The sequence below is a fragment of the Sphaerodactylus townsendi genome, linkage group LG07, assembly GCF_021028975.2.
Source record: "Sphaerodactylus townsendi isolate TG3544 linkage group LG07, MPM_Stown_v2.3, whole genome shotgun sequence".
Lineage (NCBI taxonomy): Eukaryota > Metazoa > Chordata > Lepidosauria > Squamata > Sphaerodactylidae > Sphaerodactylus > Sphaerodactylus townsendi.
This window is the reverse complement of record NC_059431.1, coordinates 20508700-20532819: the sequence shown is the minus strand read 5'-3', so window position 1 is coordinate 20532819 and position 24120 is coordinate 20508700. Positions and strand designations below refer to the sequence as shown.

Below are 24120 nucleotides of genomic sequence, written 5' to 3'. Positions count from 1 at the left end.
TCAAATAACCTGTTTTTTTTGGGGGGGGGAGCGTGGGGCAGCTTCGCTTTAGGGGCAAGAGCTGTGTGAAGTTCCCCCCTGAAACAGGTTTTTCCCCATCCCCAGCCTGAGTTTATTACCCTGTGCAGAAGGGACGTCTGGAGTATATGTGTCTCACCCCTCTGTGGGGTGAGCAAAACATACACCCCACTACACAGTCATTCCGCACTGTGCCATATAGAGAAACATCTTACCATGACATGCCTCTAAAGATACCAGCCATAGGTCCAGTGAGACATTAGGAGCAAAACCTACCAGACCATAGCCACACATCCCAAAAAAACCCACAACAGTCACATGTGTCATGCTGTTTGCCAGTGAATCTGTGGGGAAGATAATACTGGCTCCTTCTGCACATGCAGAATAATGCACATTCAATCCACTTCCACAATTGTTTGAAAGCGGATTTTGCTATTCCGCACAGTAAAATCCAGCTTCAAAGTGCATTGAAAGTGGATTGAAAGTGCATTGTTCTGCATGTGCAGAAGGGGCCACTAATAACAAAGTCTGTTGCACAGAGCATGCAATGCAACCCAAGTATGTTTATTCAGAAGTGAGTCTCATTTGTGCTCAGGGGGGCTTAATCGTTAGTAAGTGTTTTCAGTCCGTTAAATTTTGACTTGGCGGTTTATGTGGGGAAGAAAGGGTTGAATCTTTAATTGGTTTGGGGAAAGATGGTTAGAACGGTACTTCTCTGCCTCTCCTCCTAGACCCCCATTCTTTGATCATATTTTAGACCAGTGGGGCCTAGAACATAACCCAAGACAATGGCCATACAATTGGGAAAAGGCTGCGCCTCAAAATCTCCCAGTATTTCCCAACCCAGAGCTGGCTACCCTATACAGCACCCGGCATCATTGGGGAAACGGGATACAAGTGACGCTTGAGGCTGTGAATACAGGCAGAAAGAGGCTCTGTAAGTGGGTGTAAGGAAGGATGCCCAGATAGGTTCCCAGTTCAGATACATATAACATGGTGTGCCTGTCTGGGATGAGCTCAGGGCTTTGACTTGGCAGAGCCCCCAAACTCCCTGCTTGTTGCTTTGGATTCTTATCCTCAAGAATCAAATGGGCACCAAGAAATACAATTGGCAGGTGTTCTGGCACCCCAGGACACCACGTTGGGGGGTTCTGCTCTGCAGCACACATTTTGCCCGATAAAAGGAGGCACAATTTGCTAGTGATACCTAACATACTTGGTTAAGTATGATCAGATGAAGTATTTGGACAGCAATTTATTGGCGATTGCTGATTGGCAATAAGGTCTTATTCTTGTAAGGTTGTAGTTCGACCTTGGAGAGGTTCTCGCCGGAGGTTTTGGCTCAACGCCCTGGAAGGAGAATTTTACTGTTTTGGTTATTTTTCCTTTGCTTGCTTGCCTGTGTGAAACTCTGTGTGAAAAAACTGCCTTGTTTATATTCTTTTGGCGGGAATCTGTCTGATACCCTGTATAAGCGGTTGCTTCAGATCTGGGTGTCAGTTCTCGCATAATGTAACAAACCAGTAAAGTCCAGTCAAACGCAACCTTAGTTAGGCACAGGCAATGCGAGAACTGACACCCAGATATGAAGCAACCGCTTACACAGGGCATCAGACAGGTTCCCGCCAAAAGAATATAAACAAGGCAGTTTTTTCACACAGAGTTTCACACAGGCAAGCAAGCAAAGGAAAAATAACCAAAACAGTAAAATTCCCCTTCATGGGCGTTGAGCCAAAACCTCCGGCGAGAACCTCTCCAAGGTTGAACTACAACCTTACAATTCTTCTCTGCTTGAGATATTTCTCCAAATGGTTTTGCCTCTGTGTCCCTTTCAATGTCACTGAAGGCTTCTCCTTTCCCAGTGGTTGTACACCTTGGCTGATCTTTCTCTGACCTTCTTCAGACCAGCTTTGCATGTCATGCTGCAATAGAGGGTGAAAGAAGAAAGCCGGCACTATGTGATCTGAGTGTCTGCTGATCCCACAAAACAAAGAAGAGGTTATGCTGTGTTGTAACCCCAGGGGTTGTGACGCCAGATCACTTCAGAGTTATTTCCTGTGTGGGAGCATACAAATTTTGTCCTTTTAGGTTGTTACGTATATAGCCAGCTATATATGCAGACGCTATGGTTTTTAGCTGTTCCCATTGTAAGCATTCCTACATTTGTGGCTTTTCACTGCATAAAGATGTTGCTGGAAACATAGAAGGACTAGCAGTGGACCCATCTTCTGACCCCAGCCAAGGTTTCAGAATTGCCTGGATAACTGCGGTCAAATCCATCCCAGACTTCATAACAGGACAGAGGACACTTTATCATTCCCTGGTTGTTGAATGACTTCATGAAACCTTCACAGTGGCTCATTATCCTGTGTAATATTAAAAAAATCACCGCTCTTAACCACTTCACCACGCTGGCTTGGGAGTGTGAACTCTATGGCATTATACTCCACGGTCTGTCTCCTTTTCAGATTCCTCCCTTCTGAGGCTCAATACCCAAATCTCCAGAACCATCCCAACCTGGAGTTGGTGACCATATTGACGGTCTCCCTTCCACAGAAACTCCAGTTCTGGAACAGGGGCTGGCAATTTCTGAAAAGGATTTGGGTTCCTCTATAAACACGGTTGCACATGTCCGTTCCACTTTGATTTATTTGACTGCATCCAGGAAAACCCTCTCACTCCCATCTTCGTGCCAAGAACATTGCTTGTTCCAGGTGACTCCACCACATTTTTGGTTGCTACTTTCTCTTCGAGACTTGTCAGAACCTGGGTATCTTTCAGCAGAATTTTTTGAAAAATATGAGGCTGGAGTGGAGGTTAGGTTGGTCAGGGAATAATATATGTTATATATTTTTTCTAATATTTTAGTTGGCCATTATACATATGCTGCAGTGCATTGTTAAAATATTTAACATATTATTAATAGGTGGCAAAAGGCTTTTGTGGCTGGATAAGCAAGAAGAGGAAACAAAACAAAACAAGAATTTGCTAAGTAGTCTAAGAAATTAACGAAAAAGCTACTGCTGTAGATTAACAAACACGTTCTCTTCTTTTTCTCTAGGTCTAGGAGGGGCCCTTGGCTACCTCACAGGTGCCATTGATTGGGGTCACACTGTCTTGGGAAAATATTTGGGATCAGAATTCCAGGTGATGTTCTTTTACGCAGCTCTGGTTTTCCTGATCTGTCTGACCGTACATTTGTGCAGTATCCCCGAAGCGTCCCTCGCAACTGTCTCAGTAGAATCTAAACAACTGCTGAACGCAGCAAAGCCTTATCAATACGGTTCTGTAGGAACAGCCAAAAATGGCTATTTAAAAAATGGTTATAAAGAAATACAGACTTTACCTCAGCAAAGGAGGCTCAGTGGAAAACAAGACGTTCAGGTAATGGCACCTTTTAAATATTTACAGCATCTACTTTTCATTCTTGCTTTCAAGTATTTTTCAATTAAGATTGTGATCCTGGAACTACAGTGCAAAGTGATCTCTCAACTAGGTATTTCAGGTTGTCTGAAATAAACATAGAGACTGGAAGATGGTATTTTAAGAGCGGGGTAGATATGGGCCTGATCCCAAACATGGTGGTAGAAAGGGTTGTCAAGTCATAGCCAGATTATGGCAGCTCCATAAATAAGAGATACACAATTGTGATTTGCTATTGAATGCCTCTGTACCAGTTATCCTGGACTTTCTTGGTGATCTCCCAACCAAGTTCTAACCAAGGTTGACCATGCTTAGCCGCCAACTTTGAATTATCCTGAATTATCTGGGTCAGGATTCAAAACTGTTAATCATGACTAAATTCCACTAAAAGCAAGGAACTCAAGTGATGGCTCATAGATTTTAATGGGACTGGAGGTCTAACTACGCATGATGAAGTTCTGTGATCAGAACTCCCATTGGGTTTGTGCAGAGGCGTAACAAGGAGGAAAAGTGCCGGGTGCACTGGTGCGTCCTCCACCCCTGTCCCGCCCCCGCTGTCCCCACAGGGGTGCACTCCCAGTGTGTCACATGCCCCCCCCCCCGTCCCCTTGGAGCTACGCCTCTGGGTTTGTGGGACTGAAAAGCAAACTCTGCAGTAAGGGGGATGGATCAAGTCAAGGTACTGGAGAAGAGGAATTAGCTCTTCATCATGGACTGTTTCCATGATTTAAAATGGCTTCTTTAACTTCTGATAAAGAAAAAAGATGGGAATGACAAGATGTTTCCCTTCCAGTAGCCTAGGGAACCAAAGCATCAGTACATGTGAAAATGTTAATTGGCTTATTTTATCAGCACTGCAGTCCAAATCCATTTTTACATATGGATGTGTGTGAGATGTTCCAATGGTGAGACTTGAACACCCCATGAAGTTTAACTCTTAGATGCAGCTAATTTTTTTATTAATTATATCCCTTGGTTGTAATCCCTAAATTATTTCTAAATAACAGGTACCTTCTGTTGATGCTTCCTTTATGGTAGAAGTATGGGAGAAAAACTCTCGATCTATGCATCTCCAATAAGACTTTATATACAATATTTTAGTTTGTGCTGCTAATACTTTTTATCATTCCACGTGTGTATAAGCTACCAGGCTTCATTTTTTAAGGAAAACACTTCTAATTTTATTGTTGAAGGCTTTCACGGCTGGATTCAACTGGTTGTGGTAGGTTTTCCGGGCTGTGTGGCTGTGGTCTGGTGGATCTTGTTCCTAACGTTTCGCCTGCATCTGTGGCTGGCATCTTCAGAGGTGTATCACAGAGGGAAGTCAGTGTGTAATAGACTTTTCTCTGTGATACACCTCTGAAGATGCCAGCCACAGATGCAGGCGAAACGTTAGGAACAAGATCCACCAGACCACGGCCACACAGCCTGGAAAACCCACCACAACCATTTCTCATTTTAGTGGTAAGTTATTGACAATGATCCCAGAAAGAAATAGGCACTCTTTACTGAGTTCATTGGTCTGGATTAATTTTGCTCTGATTTTGTTCCTTCCATTGTGCCCAAGGTGATCACACATTTAAGTCTTCAAATTATTACATTTAGTATGAATGAGTCATACGGTATGGGTTATATTCATTCCTGTCTTCTTAATAAAATTGTTATGTGGGCAAGAAGAAAAGAATTGCAAATGGGATTAAACATCTGGACATTGCACTGAAATCTTTTTGAAAAATTCTAAACAAGACTTACCTTTTTATTTCCAAAAGCTCTTCTGTAAAAACACCTGAAGCCATTATTTTAGGAAACAACGTTATTGAGTGAAATAGGCATGTAGTTCTGGACCTTTGTGGATATTTTTACCCAGAAAAAATGTTCACCATTCAATGAGAAGCGCACAGAATGGAAGCCAGAGACTAAAACACTAATGCACATTAGCCACAACCCTAAATAGGGATCTAAAAGGTCAAATAAGTGACTCTCCTGCAGGGGCGTAACGAGGCAAACTGTAGCCCTGGGCAAAACCTGAGTTGGATGCCCCCCCCCCCCCATGGGCGGCCACTCTACCACGACCCACATCCCACATTCTTTGCTAAGGAGATGGGGGCTACCCTTTGAGGGTCCATAACTTTGGACCCCCTGAACCAAACTGCACCATACCTTGGGGGTGCCATCATGACAGTTTCCAGATGATACCCTGAAATTTTGGTGCTGATACGTCCAAGAATGCCCTCCCTGCAAGAACATCCCAAAATTTGCCCAAGAATCTTTGTTCTGCATTGAGTTTTCTGCATTGCTGTCAATGGGGGTTGCAGGCTGGGGGGGGGGGCACATTTCTGAAGGCACAGTCTCAAAACTTTCAGGGTCTCATCAGGAGACTGCCCTAATGATACCCCCCAGGTTTGGTGCAGTTTGGTTCAGGGGGGCCAAAGTTATGGACCCTCAAAACTGTAGCCTCCATCTCCTATTAGCTCCCATTGGAAACAATGGGGGATAGGGGCACCCCCTTTGGGAGTCCATAACTTTGGACTCCCTGAACCAAACTGTACCAAACCTGGGGGATATCATTAGGACAGTCTCCTGATGATATGCTGAAATTTCGGTGCCACTAGCCTAAAAATGCGCCCCCTGAAGGCCAGAAATGGAAAACCACTAAAAATACCCAAAAACAAACCCAGCATTTTGATGCCCGCCACAAGGTGATGCCCTGGGCAGCTGCCCACCTTGCCTAATGGGCATTACGCCAGTGCTCTCCTGGCTGTTGTGCATTTTTGGGGCTGCGTGGATGTGGTCTGCTAATTTTAGCTCCTAATGTTTCTTTCATCCCATTTATGGCTGGCATCTTCAGAGGAATGTCATGGTACGATATGTTTCTCTGGGTGACACAAGTGTGGAGTGAAACACACTTTACCATGACAGCCTACAGAGGTAAAAATATCAAATAAAATACATTAAAAACATAAAAACCAACATTTAAAATCACTTCTCAGGACTGCTAGTAAACTGAACCAAATGCAATTCTAAAAAAAACCCCTGTCTTCTATTGCCTCCTAAATATCAAAAGTGAGGTGATCAGGTACAGATACCATGGGGCTATCACCGAAAAGGCCCTCTCTCATGTACCTGTAACCTCAGCTTGTGGGTTCTGTGGGGCAGAACCTGGAATGAGTTTGCAATAACAAATTTTAAAAACAAAATGGTTTACTTTCTTAACATATAACATCAACATCTAACATCACATTTTCAAGGTCCTGTTCAGGTTGCATTTTCAAGTCCTTATATTTACAGTCTACTGATACTGCCAAGTCCAATTCTTCTTTGCAAGTGGGTTGGCTCCTGGAGACTCCAAGGGCTTGATGAACAGGCTTCAACATGATGAAGGTTTCCAGGAGAACTCTCACCCATTACAACCACAAAAAGAAACCCTTAACAAGGTGTTAAGGGCTTATACAACCAAGGTCCGAGTCTGGTAGCCTTGTCTCCTCCAACTACAAGAGGTCTGCTGCCTCGTGCTGCTCTGAGTCTCTACCCCTTACTGGGTCAACCCATTCTGAGCATGGGGGTTACATACCCACAAATCGAGTTTCTTTGATTGATGGGATAGTCAGGAGGGCTTTTCCTTAGGATCTTAATTCCTTTGGCAGGGATTTAAACCTTCTCTTTCTGAGACCCTGAAGAACTACTGCCAATCACAGTAAACACTGCAGTATGACCTTGAGAAACCCATGGTCTGATACTGTAGAAAGCCGCTTTCTTTGTTCCTATATGTTCAGCTGAGGGATTAAAAAAAATTATGATGCTTATGAATTCTTATTGCAAGAAATCTGTGTGAACAAAGTGTCACAAACCCTCTTTAGCCTAATTTTTATATCCAGCTTACTGCCAATCATATATGTAAAATCATTTGAAAATGAGCCGTAAGTACTGGGTTCAGATTTTTTTTTCTTTATAATCTGATATTTCTTGAGTGAGAGCACATTCTATTTCTCTAGCTACTGAGCAGGCTGTCAGAAGAAAGTTCCCAAAGAAGCAAGCTTCTTACATCATTTCCTCCAGTACTGTTACTTAAAATGGTGGGAGTCTATATCTTTTAGAGTGGGGAATTAACGAGAGCAGACTCTTGGCTTAGCAAAAAGTCGGGCAAGGTCAGGGTCTTGGTTGCTTATGTATTTCAAAATCAGCTTCTCAAGAAATTCCACAGGAGAGTGAATAAAGTTTATCAGTTTGATTAAGGGATAATACCCTGTTTCCCTGAAAATAAGACCTATCCTGAAAATAAGCCCTAGCATGATTTTTTTGGGATTTTTGGAGGATGCTTGAAATATAAGCCCTACTCCAAAAAAACCCACACCCTAGTTACAGATTTCCCAGCGCAGCTGACCTGGTCACATGGGGGGTGCAAAATCATGGGGGGAAAAAAGACATCTCCTGAAAATAAGCCCTAATGCATCTTTTGGAGCAAAAATTAATATAAGACTCTGTTTTATTTTCGGGGAAACACGCTAGGCGTACACGAGCATTCAATAATTAAAGCAGCAGATTGTAGGACAACACAATTGTAGGACATAAGCACTTTTGAGTGGATAGGTTTGGAACAGATGAGAGAATTGGGGAGTTAGGATTATATAGACACCTGATCTTGGAGCAGCATGGTCAAATGAACAGAGATGAGCAGCCAACACTTAGTTCTGGTAGAAGAACAACGCATACTTAATGTGCGTATTTCGATGTTTAGCATGAACCTAAACTTTGTCAGCTAGTTGGGTATCCTTTTCACTCATACAACAGGTTTACACTCTGCTACAAATACTTGTATATTTGCAAGTCTAGTTTTTACCTTTCGCAGCTTTAACAACTCACTGCGTAACAGAAGAGAAAAGCTTTCCTCTGGCTTGGAAATGCATGAGGAAATGCATGAGGAAATACCATTTGTTCGACTTTTACCCATCAAGCAACTGCTAGACACAAAATGTCTGGTAGTTTTTTCTTTTTTTATGTGACAGTCCTTCTTCTTGCAGGTGTCAATAAGGGCGAGAGGCCTGCAAACAAGGAACCCGGAGGGGTTAAGCTCTCCCAAGAGCTGCTTGATCCATGAACCAGACGGTTTATAGGAGCAAGTAGAATCCTGTTGGCCTCTTGTTTCAACCGATCCCTGATGGGTTGTTGGCTGCAATATCTCTATCAGTCCATCTGTATTGATGGTGCTGTGGTACAATGGAAAGCAGGCCAATAGAATCCTTCTCTGATCAGCACTGGTCAGCTTTTCTGATGGGACCGAGAGCACAGTGTGTTACATCTGGGTACTGGGATGCCTTGTTTGAGACCCCTTGTGTTACAAAGCGTCATTCAGTGTCCTTGGGCAAATAACACAAGAAACAGCCAGAGGTGGGATCCAGCAGGTTCTCACAGGTTCCCGAGAGTAGGTTACTAATTATTTGTGTGTGCCGAGAGGGGGTTACTAATTGGTGATTTTGCCATGTGATTTTTGCCTTAGTTACGCCCCTCCTCTCAGCAGTAGCATGCAGAACTTAAAGCAGTCTAGCAGGAGGTGCACCGGCGTGCGTGGCAGCCTGCGCCTGCGTGCATTCGTTTCCCGCCCAAGGACTGGCCCGCCCCCGGGATCCCCGCCCATGCCCCCATCGTGCCCCGCCCAGCCCCATTGGCACTACGCCACAGTTTGAATCCCACCCACCATGGGAACCTGTTACTAAAATTTTTGGATCCCACCACTGGAAACAGCATTCAGGTCTTGTCATTGTTAAAGACTGCAAGTAATTCGTGTGGAAAGAAAGCAAAACATCCTAGCTGTTTGTCTTGCATTGATGATTTTGGCGGGCTTTAAACTGGACATTAAGAAATTCTTCCTTGCAGGTCGAGAGGCAGGTGACTATTAAGGCCCTCCTCAAAGCACTTCTAAGCATGCCTTCCCATTATCGCTGTTTGTGCATGAGCCATTTGATGGGATGGACAGCTTTCCTCTCCAACATGCTCTTCTTCACGGACTTCATGGGACAGGTAACAGAAACAATCCACCACCACCTAAAAGTGCCCTCTGATCCCCTTTGTGATTGCATGATTATATCTACTTGTTTATGTGTACATGATGGCAAACACAGATCTGTAAACAGCTAGGATTAAACAGAAATGCAGGAGACACCTGAAAGCAAAGATGAATATCCTTGGTCCTTTTTACTGGATGTTTTGAATGGATGGGGATTTCACATTAAAGAGCAGCTGCCTCTTTATCTTTCAAGGTTGAAATACCAGTTTTAATGGAGGTTCCTGGAGCCTGCAATTATGCTATTCTCCATTTGCCTGTTCACAGTAAAATTGGGCAATGTGTTACAAATCCCTCATTCTCCTCCATTTCACCCTATTAGCATTTCCTAGCATTATATTATTTTGTCCAGAGCTACTTTAAAGAGAAATTGATCTGACATTTTCTAAACTACCAATCCCGCAAGGAATTATGAATTATTTTCTAAATAAGTACATTTTCTAAATCCCCAGGAATAAGCTAGTATGATCATTATAGTCTCATTTGCATAGTTCTCATTTAAGCATCCATTTGAAATATGTGCATAGTTCTCATTGAAATATTTCCATTTGAAATATTTCCATTCCATTTCCTCACCACCAACACATGCTCAAAATGGCTCACCATAAAATGTCATAATAACAGTCAAGGACGTAGGTAAGGGGGGGTTTCGGGTTCAACCCCCCATTACATGTCCAAAGCTCCACACACACACACACACCCCGGTTTGTGGTTTTTTTGCATTTTAAAGTGTTTTTTTTGTTTTTGGCCTGCAGGGGGCGCATTTTTAGGCTAGCAGCACCAAACTTTCAGGGACTATTTAGGAGACTCTCCTGATGATACTACCCAGATTTGGTGAGGTTTGGTTCAGGGGGTCCAAAGTTATGGACTCCCAAAGGGGGTGCTCCCATCCTCCATTGTTTCCAATGGGAGCTAATACAAGATGGGGGCTACACTTTTGAGGGTCCATAACTTTGGACACCCTGAACCAAACTTCACCAAACCTAGGAGGTATCATCAGGATAGTCTCTTACTGATACCGCCCAGGTTTTGTGAAGTTTGGTCCAGGGTATTGTTTGGGAGACTCTCCTGATGATACTACCCAGGTTTGGTGAGGTTTGGTTCAGGGGGTCCAAAGTTATGGACTCCCAAAGGGGATGCCCCTATCCCCCATTGTTTCTAATGGGAGCTAATAGGAGATGGGGGCTACACCTTTGAGGGTCCATAACTTTGGACCCCCTGAACCAAACTTCATCAAACCTGGGTGGCATCATTAGGAGAGTCTCCTAAAGATACCCTGAAAGTTTGGTGCTGCTAGCTTAACAATTGCACCCCTGACAGCAGGCACCCCCCTCCCCAATTTCCCCAGGTTCTCCTTTTAAATCCACCCCCTTTGGCATGGATTTAAAGGGAGAATCTGAGGTTCCCAGTTTAGAAGAAGAAGAGTTTGGATTTATATCCCCCCTTTCTCTCCTGTAGGAGACTCAAAGGGGCTTACAATCTCCTTTCCCTCCCCCCCTCACAACAAACACTCTGTGAGGTGAGTGGGGCTGAGGGAGCGCCGAAAAGCTGTCACTAGCCCAAGGTCACCCAGCTGCCGTGCGTGGGAGTGCACAGGCTAATCTGAATTCTCCAGATAAGCCTCCACAGCTCAAGGGGCAGAGCTGGGAATCAAACCCGGTTCCTCCAGATTAGAATGCACCTGCTCTTAACCACTACACCACATTGAAAGTGATGCTGTTTCAGGGTTGGGGATAATCCACCCCCAAACAGCATCACTTTCAATGTTGTTTTAACTGGGGACCCCAGATTCTCCCTTTAAGGTGGATTTAAAAGGAGAATTTGGTCTCTCCAGTTTAAACACCATTGAAAGTGATGCTGTTTGGGGGTGGATTCCAGCATCACAGTGGCCACCTATGGGGGGCCCCCACAAAACTCAGATTTTGCACTAGGCCCCATTTTCCCTAGCTATGCCTCTGCCCAGAGGGGAGGGCAGAAGGAACTGCCTGCTGCCGGCTGGGAGCCCAGCTGGTGGGGGGCGGGGGAGGGAAGGGCAGGGGAGTCTGCCATTCCCGGATTCGGAGAGCTGCTTTTATAAGTGCTGAGGCCGGGGGCAGGACTTGGGGAAGCGTGGCCATGTCCTAGTGGCGGGTGGGGGTGTGGCCCTGCCCTCGAAAACCCCCCTAAAAATCTATACCTACGTCCCTGAAAACAGTCACGAAACAACATAAACAACATCAACCAGTTCATCTTCCCTTCCTAGTCTTTTGGCTGCATTTTTATTGAGAAAGGGAAAACGTGAAGATATTGGCATGAGCTCTTCCTCTGCTTCTGTTTTGTGCTGGCGCTGCAGATTGTTTTCAATGGTGATCCTTATGCACCTCATAACTCCACAGCTTACCTGACTTACGAAAGGGGCGTTGAGATGGGATGCTGGGGGATGTGCATCAACGCCATTTCCTCCTCACTCTACTCCTGTGAGTATCACCAAGACTTATTCCTGTTTGATGATGATGGGAATGCCAGGGGTGTAGCTAGGGAAAATGGAGCCCGGGGCAGACTCCGAGTCGTCCCCCCCCCCGTACCACACTTACCTCAGGCAGGCAGGGGCACCTGGCAGCAGGCATTCCATCCCTTAGGCCAGGGTTGGCCAACCTATGGCGCTCCAGATGTTCATGGACTACAATTCCCATCAGCCCCTGCCAGCTTGGCCAATTGGTGGGAATTGCAGTCCATGAACCTCTGGATCACCAGAGGTTGGCCACCACTGCCTTAGGCAGTTATGTATAAGGATGAGATATGCCTGACAGAAATGAACAGACAGCTGAACAGGTGGTTCTTTTTTTAAAATTGTAGACGCTCCCTAGAAATTTGTTTTGCTACCCTGTTTCCCCGAATATAAGACATCCCTGGAAAATAAGACATAGTAGAGGTTTTGCTGAAGTGCTAAATATAAGGCATCCCCCAAAAGTAAGACGTAGCAAAGTTTTTGTTTGGAAGCATGCCCGACGAACAGAACACAGAAATATAAGACATACCCTGAAAATAAGACATAGCGCATCTTTGGGAGCAAAAATTAATATAAGACACTGTCTTATTTTCAGGGAAACATGGTATGATATTTGGCATGGATCAGGGTTGTGTGTGGGATCCCAGATAGGATCTTTGTCCAGGGGCTCATGATAGCCACAAATATAGAAGGCTTGACAAGGGAGCTAGATAGATTCTTAGCTACTAGCCAAGGTGAGTAAACGGGACTTCTGAAACCCAGTGCTAGAAGGAACGCCAGGGGAAGGGCTCAGCCTTTGAGCATTGACTCTCCAATGCAATTGAGTGTCTGCAGCGTGAAACGGGATGCTGGACTAGTGGATTACTGCTCTGATCCAGCCGGGATGTTTTTATGATCTAATGTCTGGATGAATCAGTGGTCTGACTTAGGGGAAGGCTGCTTCATATGTTCCTAGGAATGGTGAGACCAAACAAACTGTGTGAAGACAGAGAAGGATTATTGCCCTGAAAATGCTGATTATTGAAAAAAAAAAGCTTTTAGAGATTGGTACTTCCAAGAGTGTGTGGAAGCTACGTACGATACTCTGGGGCCCACTCCAGGTGGGCCAAAAACACCGCCCCTGGAACGGTAACAACACCATTCCAGGGATGCTTTTCGCACAGTTGCCGCCTCTGCACCAAGGTAGTGCAGCGCTTCCCCCCGCCCCCCCACCCCAATTCTGGGGAAACATTGTTTTCTGAGCGAGGCTTTTGTGTTTCCCAGCTGGCACTGCATTCATTCATTCATTCATTCATTCATTCATTCATTCATTCATTCATTCATTCATTCATTCATTCATTCATTCATTCATTCATTCATTTAGACTTGATATACCGCCCCATCCCCAGAGGGCTCTGGGCGGTGAACAACACAAACAGTGTACATAAAATCATTAAAACATAATTATCATAAATATCAATTAAAAACAGCGATTACTTCCTAACCTAGGCATCCCACAAAAGTCAGTGCTTACCATAACTAAATCTCTCCCAGAAAAAGAGGAGAGAGGGGAAAAGATAACACCCGATGATATTAGGGCTCACATGGAACAAGACCCATATGGAACAATGGGGGGGGGGGGGCACACTCAGCGGCTGGTCTCTCCAAAGGCCCAGTGGAACAACTCAGTCTTACAGGCCCTGCGGAAATCACCCAAATCCCGCAGGGCCCAGACAGCTGGAGGGAGAGTGTTCCACCAGGCCGGTGCCAGAGCTGTAAAGGCCCTGGCCCGAGTGGAGGCCAGCCGCATCATTGAGGGGCCAGGGACCACCAGTAAATTGGCTTCTGCCGAGCGCAGAGGTTGGACTGGGACATATGGGGTAATGCGGTCCCGAAGGTACGAGGGTCCCATTTAGGCGACTCCTGCTTTCCCCACACTTACCTTCTCTCCCTGCGGAGCTCCGCAGGGTATGAGGAGACACACCCACACTGTCTTTCGACCCCCGGGGGTCAAAGGGCAGCATGGGTGTATCTCCTGCTTCTCCCTGCGGAGCTCTGCAGGGAGAGAAGGTAAGTGTGGGGAAACGAAACAGAGGCCGCTCTGGGGCCGCTCGCATCTCAGCCACTGCGGGGCCCATGCGTAACGGGCCTGAGTTCTTCAGAGAAACAACAGGATGGAAAATAGATCAATTAGTTTATCAATTTGTGGTGGAACATAACATGGGTTCACTTGCAAGACTGCTAACTCTGGGGTGGGGAATTTCTGGAGATTTGGGGGTTGGAGCCCAGGAAAAACGGGGTTTGGGGAGGGGAGGGGCTTCAGCAGGATAGACAGGCATGAGGGTGTAAACAGGTATGTGGATAAGGAGGAACCAGTGGACATTGTCTACTTGGATTTCCAAAAGGCTTTTGACAAAGTTCCTCACCAGAGACTATTGAGAAAATTCAGCAATGAAGGAATAAGAGGGGAAGTCCTATGGATTAAAAACTGGTTGAGGAACCGGAAGCAAAGGGTGGGTATAAATGGGAAGTTCTCACAATGGAGAGATGTAAGGAGTGGTGTCCCCCAAAGGATCCATTTTGGGACTAGTGCTCTTTAACCTATTCATAAATGACCTGGAAGTAGGGGTGGGTAGCGTGGTGGCCAAGTTTGCAGATGATACCAAATTATGTAGTGTGGTGAGAACCACAAAGGATTGTGAAGAGCTCCAGATGGACCATGATAAATTAGGTGAGTGGGCTAAGAAATGGCAAATGCAGTTCAATGTAGCAAAATGTAAAGTGATGCACATAGGGGCAAAAAAATCCAAACTTCACCTATATGCTACAGGAGTCAGTGCTATCGGTAACAGACCAGGAAAGGGATTTGGGCGTCTTAGTTGATAGTTCCATAGTTGATAGTTCCATGGGAATGTCTACTCAATGCATGGCAGCTGTGAAAAAGGCAAACTCTATGCTGGGGATAATTAGGAAAGGAGTTGATAATAAAACTGCAAGGATTGTCATGCCCTTATATAAAGCCGTGGTGCGACCACACTTGGAGTACTGTGTTCAGTTCTGGTTGCCACATCTCAAAAAGGATATTGAAGAGATAGAAAAAGTGCAGAGAAGGGCAACGAGGATGATTGAAGGATTGGAGCACCTTCCTTATGATGAGAGGCTGCAGCGTTTGGGACTCTTTAGTTTGGAGAGGAGACGTCTGAGGGGGGATATGATTGAAGTCTATAAAATTATGCATGGGGTAGAAAATGTTGACAGAGAGAATTTTTCTCTCTCTTTCTCACAGTACTTGAACCAGGGGGCATTCATTGAAAATGCTGGGGGGAAGAATTAGGACTAATAAAAGGAAACTTTTATTATTATGGAATATGCTGCCACAGGAGGTGGTGATGGCCACTAACCTGGATAGCTTTAAAAGGGGCTTGGACAGATTTATGGAGGAAAAGTCGATCTATGGCTACCAATCTTGATCTGAGATTGCAAATGCCTTAGCAGACCAGGTGCTTGGGAACAGCAGCAGCAGCAGAAGGCCATTGCTTCCACATCCTGCATGTGAGCATGTGGGCCACTGCGAGTAGCAGAGTGCTGGACTAGATGGACTCTGGTCTGATCCAGCAGGCTAGTTCTTATGTTCTTATGATATAATGCCATAGAGACCAGCTTCCAAAACATCCATTTTATCCAGATAAACTGATCACTGACGATTAGAAGTAATTCGGGGTGGGGGCATCTCCAGCTTTACTTACAAGGAAGAAAAAGTGTTTCAAAAACTCTGAGACATTCCATACTCTGTGGTTGAACTGGCTACTTAAAAAAAATAAAAATCCATTTTTCCCCTTATCTTTTTTCCCCTTAACAGATTTGCAGAAAGCCCTACTACCTTACATAGGATTAAAGGGACTTTATTTCATTGGATATCTGCTTTTTGGACTGGGCACTGGGTTTATTGGACTCTTCCCCAAAATCTATTCTACTCTGGCTCTGTGTTCCCTCTTTGGTGTAATGTCCAGTACATTGTATACTGTACCGTTCAACCTCATTGCTGAATATCACAGGGAGGAAGAGGTAAGTTAAGAATGAACCAGGGTTGGTATTTCATATTGGTTTTCTTGTTAATAACATTGAAGAAGAAGAAGGGTTAGATTTACACCCCACCTTTCTCTCCTGTAACCCAATCACCCGGGTGCCATGTGTTGGAGTGCACAAGCTAATCTGGTTCACCAGATAAGCCTCCACAGCTCAAGTGGCAGAGAGGGGAATCAAACCTAGTTCTCCAGATTAGAGTGCACCTGCTCTTAACCACTACATCATGCTGGCTCACCAACTCTATTTAAGACACCCACTTACTGAAACAAATCTTGCTTGGCAGTCAAACATGGACTAGAATTGTGCTTTCATCTATTGCAATATGATCAAAAGGATGAGCCCAAATGTTTCTCCATCCTCAGGCTTAAGTCTATGGACAGTTAAGAACATAAGAACATAAGAACAAGCCAGCTGGGTCAGACCAGAGTCCATCTAGTCCAGCTCTCTGCTACTCGCAGTGGCCCACCAGGTGCCATTGGGTTCTCACATGCAGGATGTGAAAGCAATGGCCTTCTGTGGCTGTTGCTCCCAAGCACCTGGTCTGTTAACTCTACAGAGTTAAACAGCTCAGGCCAGTGGGTATTTTTAATGCAAATCTGGTTGAATTCTGGAATGGGACTTCACCAGAAGAGCCCGTGAACCCAGGTCAGCCTTTACAAATTTGTCTGGTGAATAAGATCAGAAGAAACTATTGCCACAGAACTCTCTCAGGGCCGTTCAGTTTTGAGCAAGGCTAAAAGGACTATGAGATGCTCAAGTAGAAATCTGAGATTCATATTTCTCAGAATGTCACCGAAAAGAGAACCAATTTCTTTCGCTTCACCGCTGATTCAATTGACTTGGTCAGCTCTGATTTTTATAGAAAAGCTTTTTATCTCAGACTTCCAGGTAAAGTTTGCACAGCAAAAAGAAAAAAAAAGCTAGTTACTGATAGGTCTGTAGATTCATTAGGAGAATGTCAAGGCCATCAAGAGGTTTTTCCGTAGAAAATGTGCACTTTAGTAAAGTATTAAACATTGACCTTTCAATGTTAAACCGTTAAAACTCATGAAGCATTCATGTTTCTGGCTGAATGAGAGTTTAACCTCCATTGAAGACCCTCCAGTCAAGGGCTGTGTACTTGGTTTCAATGATGTAGGAAAATAAAACACTTGAGCTGTGGAGGCTTATCTGGGGAACCGGATTATTCTGTGCACTCCAACACATGCCAGCTGGGTGACCTTGGGCTAGTCACAGCTCTTTGGAGCTCTCTCAGCCCCACCCATCTCACAGGGTGTTTGTTGTGGAGCAGGGGGAGGGAAAGGAGATTGTAAGCCCCTTTGAGTCTCCTTACAGGAGAGAAGGGGCGGATATGAATCCAAACTCCTCTTCTTCTTTTCTTAAAATAGCTGCAAATGGTAGATAATAGCAAAAGAATTCCTTCGATTTCTGGTCCAGAATCCAATGAATACTGCATTTCTCCAAACAATTTCACACTACAAAAAACAAATGACCAAACAAACAAGCAGAGTTGGCAATATACACTACAAAGGAAGCCAATCCTGATTTCTGAAAGAGCTGTATGTTACATTTGCATTTTGAAGAGTACTGTTCAGTCCTAATGTGCAAAGAGGCCTTTTAAGTTTTATTTATAGGTCCTTAAAACAAATGGTTCTTTGTGCATGTATCTGTTTGAAAGGAGGGGACAAATTTGCATTCAGTAAAGCTTTCACAAAGAAATCAAAGAGATTCCTTTACAGAGAAAAGGTTCACATGTAAGTAAATGATGATAGGTCTGGATGCCTCTGACATTCCGATGACCAGGTTACAGATGACACTGGGAATCCATTTTTAATTTTAATTCTGTTTTACAAAATTTATATCCCACCTTTCTCCCCTCACAAGGGTCATCCAAATGGCTAGCAAATTAAACCACACATGATAAAACCATATTATGAAACCATTACTGTCAACCCACCTCAACAACACACATCATTAAAACAAGTAAGGACAGAGATAAAATATGTTCAAAGACATTAAAACAGCGATTGGTCAGGAAAGGAAGGTGACTGAGGGAATGCCAAACAAAACAAAAAAGTCAATCCATTGGTGGAAGATGACAACAGTAGAGGACAGATGAATCTCCCTGGGAGAGAGTTCCAGAGCTTTGGTGCCACAACAGAGAAGGTCATCTCCTCAAAGTTGGCACCCAAAGCAGAGTGACTGAAGATGACCATAGTGATTGGACAGGCTCATAAGGGGGTTGGTGATTCTTCCAGTAAGTTAGTCCCAAACCATATATGACTTAAAAGGAAAAGACCAGTACCTCAAGTTGTGCCCAGAAACAAATTGAGAACTCAGTGTAGACGGGCCAAGATTGGAGTGATATGGTTCATGCAACCCACTCCAGTCATCATCCTGGCTGCAGCATTCTGTACCAATTGAAGTTTCCAAACATTTCTCAAGACTAGCTCCACGCAGAGTCCACTGCTGTAATCTAATCTAGATGCAACCAAGGTATGCACCACAGAGGCCAAATCCATGGTAGTGGAGCATTTCCTGCATTGTGCAGGAGGGTGGACTAGATGAACCTGGAGGTCCCTTCCAACTTCTATTATTCTATGATTCTGTTATTTTTCTGTCCACCCCCTCCCCCCTCCCCCATGTTAAGAGCAGCAAGGGGGCAATTTAGGCAAGCAGTGCATTGGATAAAAGTTAAACCTCCTACCACAGCCTATCCCTCCATCGATCCCTCCATCCCTCTATCCCTCCCTCCCCCCTTCTCTCCATCAATCAATCAATCAATCAATCAATCAATCAATCAATCAATCAATCTATCAATCTATCTATCTATCTATCTATCTATCTATCTATCTATCTATCTATCTATCTATCTATCTATCTATCTATCTATCTATCTATCTATCTATCTATCTATCTATCTATCTATCTATCTATCTATCTATCTATCGGGCAGTGTACAATATACATATAAAACCAGTAACAACAGCCTAGAACAGTGATGGTGAACCTTTTCGAGACCGAGTACCCAAACTGCAACCCAAAACCCACTTATTTATCGCAAAGTGCCAACACGGCAATTTAACCTGAATACTGAGGTTTTAGTTTAGAATAAATGGTTGGCTCCAAGGCACGCGTTACTCAGGAGTAAGCTTAGTGAAGCAACCGTGCAATGTTTCAAATGGGTGAATCACGATCCTAGGAGGATTTACTCAGAAGATTTACCCCATTGCCAGCAACCGAGCTTACTCCCAGGTAAAGGATCATGCCCAGGCCAGCCTAGATATGTGTGGGGGGGGAGGGGATTTTCCACCCCCCTCCCACATGATGAACTCTGTGCATGCCCACAGAGAGGACTCTGAGTGCCACCTCTGGCACCCGTGCCATAGGTTTGCCACCACTGGCCTAGAACCATAAATAGCAAAAAACAAAATATAAAATTACCAGATGGTGAAAATTGTGGTCCAAATTGCAGTCCATATCATGTCATGAAGGTGGTCTAGAACATGGAATAGAATATAAATGCAGGGGATGGCACTATCAATGGCTATTTCTCACAAAAAGCCCAGTGGAATAATTCTGTTTTACAGGCCTTGTGGAATTGCTCAAGATCCCGCAGGGCCCTAAAAGATGGTGGTTGAGAATTCCACCGGGCAGGGGCCAAGGCCCTGGATGGAGGCTAGCCGTATCATGGAGGGGCCAAGGACCATGAGTAAATTGGCCTCCGCAGAGCACAGAGGCCGAGTGGCGACATAGGGAAAAAGATGGTCCCTAAGGTATGCCTTGAAGGTTAAAACAGGACCTTGAAGGTGATCTGGTATTCCAGTGGGAGCCAGTGCAGCCAGCACAGCACAGGTGAGATACAGAGCTACCTGTGACTAGCCATGCCACTGTATGCTGGACCAACTTCAACCTCTGGTTCAGCCGCAAGGGAAGTCCCGCATGATAGAGTGAGTTGCAATAGTCTAATCTGGAGGTGACCGTAACATGGATCACAGTGGCGAGATTGGTCTGGGAGAGGTAAGGGGCCAATCTATGCCCCACACAATGGCCACATTGCAGATTGAGAGATCCAATCATGCGCCACAAATGTCTTGTTTAGTCTGGTCCCAGTTCTTTGTGTTGGTTAAACTGTTTTAACAGAAATAGTGACTTCTGTTGCCACGACTGAATGACAACCGTCCATTAAAAATATAATAAAAGAGTGGATAAATTTAGCCCAGTGGATAAATTTTTCAGTCGACATTAAAACTTTTCATGTGGTCTGGGGCACGTCGTTTTTCCTCAGCTTCATTTTCCCCTCTTAAAAAATAACGGCATCCTGCTGTGAGGTTAATGAGAGGCAAATAATTCTCAGGCCTTTGTTGCAGTCTCATATAAACAAATCAGGGATGTTTAATCCAGCTCTCTGGGGTTTGCTTGTGAGCAAACAGGAATGAAATTGAGAACTGTGAAAAGTCAGTCCAGAGCTAAAATCAGCAGCTGCTAATTCCATGTCGCCGACTTCCCAGTCAATACATATCACTCAGTATATGCTGTGAATTCCTTACAAATTAAGGCTGGATATGTCCAGACTGGCGGGATTGCATTGGAAGCTAAGCAGGGTCGGCCTTGGTAAGTATTTGGATGGGCTACCTGAAAGGAATATCAGGGTCGCAGCACAAAGGAAGCCAGTGACAAGTCACTGTCAAACATTTCTTGCCTTGAAAACCCGACAGGGTAGCACAGCACACACACACACACACCTTGCCTGGGATTTAGTAAACTCAAACTCAGTGTAAAGGAGCAGCAGTGGTGTAGGAGGTTAAGAGCTCGTGTATCTAATCTGGAGGAACCGGTTTTGATTCCCCACTCTGCTGCCTGAGCTGTGGAGGCTTATCTGGGGAATTCAGATTAGCCTGTACACTCCCACACATGCCAGCTGGGTGACCTTGGGCTAGTCACAGCTTCTCAGAGCTCTCTCAGCCCCACCTACCTCACAGGGTGTTTGTTGTGAGGGGGGAAGGGCAAGGAGATTGTAAGCCCCGTTGAGTCTCCTGCAGGAGAGAAAGGGGGATATAAATCCAAACTCCTCCTCCTCCTCCTCCTCCTCCTCTTCCTCCTCTTCCTCCTCCTCCTCTTCCTCTTCCTCTTCTTCTTCTTCTTCTTCTTCTTCTTCTTCTAAAAGGAGAAGACAGGGTTGCCAACAATCTGGAGAAAAAAAGGTCCTACCCCTTTTGTAGAGGGGAGTGGGTGGCCTTCAAGTCTATTTTGATGGAGCTTTCCATGCAAGAGTCAAACAGAGGTAGTTGCCATTGCCTGCCTCCGCATCCCAACCCTGGTATTCCTAGGAGTGTCCCAGGCCAACCTAGCTTCGCTTTTGAGATCTGACCAGGTTAGCTTAGCCTGGTCTGTTGAGGTCAGGACTATAGAAGGTTAAAAGTAAATGTAAAGGTAGTCTCTTATGCAATCTCTGGGTCGTTACTGACCCAAAGAATGGCATCACACACCACGTGGCAGACTATATGGGGTGGTTTGCCACTGCCTTCCCCAGTAGTCTACACTTTGTCCCCAGCAAGCTAGGTACTCATTTTACTGACCTTGGAAAGTTGGAAGTCTGAGTCAACCTTGAGCCCGCTACCTGTGTTAAGAAATGGCAGGTTGGGTGCAATTTGACTCCACGAGTCCTGCTCCAAAAGCTCACTAGCCCTGAAAGGCCTCTGCAAGGGTAATCATGTGTGGACCAGATTGGGATGTTCACTCTGCCAGATTGCGCAGAAATTGAATTTGTCATCTCAAAATCCAGCGGAAGGGGTAGAAGCCATTCCTGGGCAGTCTGGAATACCAGTAGGTAACTGTTGACAGCAAAGAAAAACACACAGACAGAGAGTCCCATTCCAAACAGGAAGGCTTTTTATCTTCTGTGGCACACACAGGAACATAGACAAGATGCTGCACAACGTTGTCCAAGAATTTACACACACTATAACACGCCACTCCACTCACAAGGCAAACCCAACAACCACCATTGTTCTGGTTGCCTCCTTTATGGTTCTGCTGGTTCTGCCCATCCAATCACCAACTGGACGATCTCACCCAACACCTGGACTGCGATGTAGTTTTCTGCTGACTGGCCCATTCAAGAGCAGCATACATCACACACGTTGCTTTCTGCAATGACAGAATTATGGAACTCAGTGTGTCAAAAAAATGAGCGTGTGATACTCAACCGAGGACAGATCTCTTGAATAGTCAACTGCGCCTCCTTGACTTGAACTCCATTTCCTTTTTGCGTTCCCTTTCAGAATCAGAATGAAGCTTTGGAGGGCGGCCGAGGAAAGGGAATCGACTGCGCTGCCCTCACCTGCATGGTTCAGCTGGCCCAGATCATCGTCGGGGTGGGACTGGGCTTCCTGGTCAGCGCCGCGGGCAGCGTGGTAGTGGTTGTGATCTTTGCCTCTGCCATCGCCTTGTTTGGCTGCTGCTTTGTGGCGTTCTTTGTACGCTACGTGGAAGAAAGCAATAAATAGTAGGTGCCTAGCAGAAAAATGGCTGCCTTTGTCCGATGCTTCTGGTCAATGGTGGGAGAAAGACGATGCTGTAGTCCAGTGATGGTGAACCTTTTCGAGACCGAGTGCCCAAATTGCAACCCCAAACCCACTTATTTATCGCAAAGTGTCAACACGGCAATTTAACGTGAATACTGAGGTTTTAGTTTAGAAAAAACGGTTGGCTCCAAGGTGTGCGTTACTCAGGAATAAGCTTGGTGGTAGTTGGTGGCTTTGCTTTGAAGCAACTGTGCAACGCTTCGAACGGGTGAATCACGACCCATTGCCAGCAACTGAGCTTACTCCCAGGTAAAGGATTGCGCTTTAGTTCTTCTCATGAAAATCAGTGGGGTTTAACAGCGCTTAACAGGGTTACCTACACTGCTTCCCCAAAACTAGGTCTTAGGTATAATGCTAATAATCGAGCCCAGCAGTCCAGGCGAGCCTAGATGTGTGTGTGTGTGGGGGGGGCACTCTGTTTGCGCGTACCCACAGAAAGGGCTCTGAGTGCCACCTCTGGCACCCGTGCCATAGGTTCGCCACCACTGCTGTAGTCATTTGGATCTTTGATATAGCATCTCCTTTTCCCACTGGTCTGCTCCAGAACAATATCAGGGAATGAATTCTTCTCCCAAAAGATTAAAGCAGATGTTTTTGGTCACCTAGGCCACCAAGACTTTGGGACGCCTACATCATGACCTGGGTGTGTGCTGACCCACGTAGGCAATGAGCTACCACTATTAGTTGTGCAGGCAGTGTGGAGGCGGGGTGGGTGGGTGGGTGAGTGGGGTGGACACCGATTGTTCTTCTTCCTTCCCTTCGTTGGTGGTAGTGGCAGGACTGGGGGACTCAGATTGGGTGAGTATGCCCAAATCTCCTGGGCTGCTGCTGATCATGTAGTGCACCTGAAGAGTGGGGCCATTTGCTATGGCTGATCAGACCCCAGCTGGGGCTTACCCCAAGACTCTCTTGATTCCCCCCCATCCTGGTGCACCTAGCCCCTTTTGCAGCAGACATATGCCTTTCCCCTTATATCTCTGCAATGAAAGGGACCAAAGACTATTCTTTCATGAAAGCTGGGGATTCAGAGAACCTGATCACATATTGTTATAAAATTATAACAATATTCAGTAGCTGATTTTTAAAATAAAACCTAAAAAATCCCTTGTGGTGGGTGGGAGGGAGACGGCTGCCAGGAAAATGCACAGCCATTGCTTCTTAAACAGCAGGTAGACAGCCAACTGAGTGGCTTTGCAAAGGGGCATCCTGGGAACCCCTAGGCAAGTAGCGCCCAGGGCGCATGGCTCAGCTTGCACCTCCCTAAATACGCCATGTTGAATTGTCTTCAATTTTCAGTTTAGCTTTACTGATGTATTAGATCGATGTTAAATGGTCTAGTTAAATTGGCCTCGTGCCCACCAGCAACCGCAAGCAGCTCAAGTACGGCTCATGAACCAAGAACAAAAGAGGCAAGAAATAATAGTTGCCACTGATTTCTCCCCACCAACATCCCAATCCAACTGGTTTTGGTGGGTTTTCTG

General features: G+C 45.3%; 1 protein-coding gene across 2 annotated transcripts in view; it reads left to right on the top strand.

Moving 5' to 3' along the window:
* The window catches only part of SLC45A2 (solute carrier family 45 member 2), a 31657-nt gene extending 9077 nt beyond the window's left edge, over positions 1-22580 (top strand). For both annotated transcript variants that reach the window (XM_048502750.1, XM_048502749.1), the window contains 5 exons: positions 3080-3402; positions 9313-9456; positions 11832-11955; positions 15826-16031; positions 22337-22580. In XM_048502750.1, coding sequence (XP_048358707.1) covers positions 3080-3402; positions 9313-9456; positions 11832-11955; positions 15826-16031; positions 22337-22561 — 1022 coding nt within the window. In that variant the 3' untranslated portion in view covers positions 22562-22580. The remainder of the gene's footprint in view (positions 1-3079; positions 3403-9312; positions 9457-11831; positions 11956-15825; positions 16032-22336) is intronic.
* The last annotated feature ends 1540 nt before the right edge of the window (positions 22581-24120 follow it).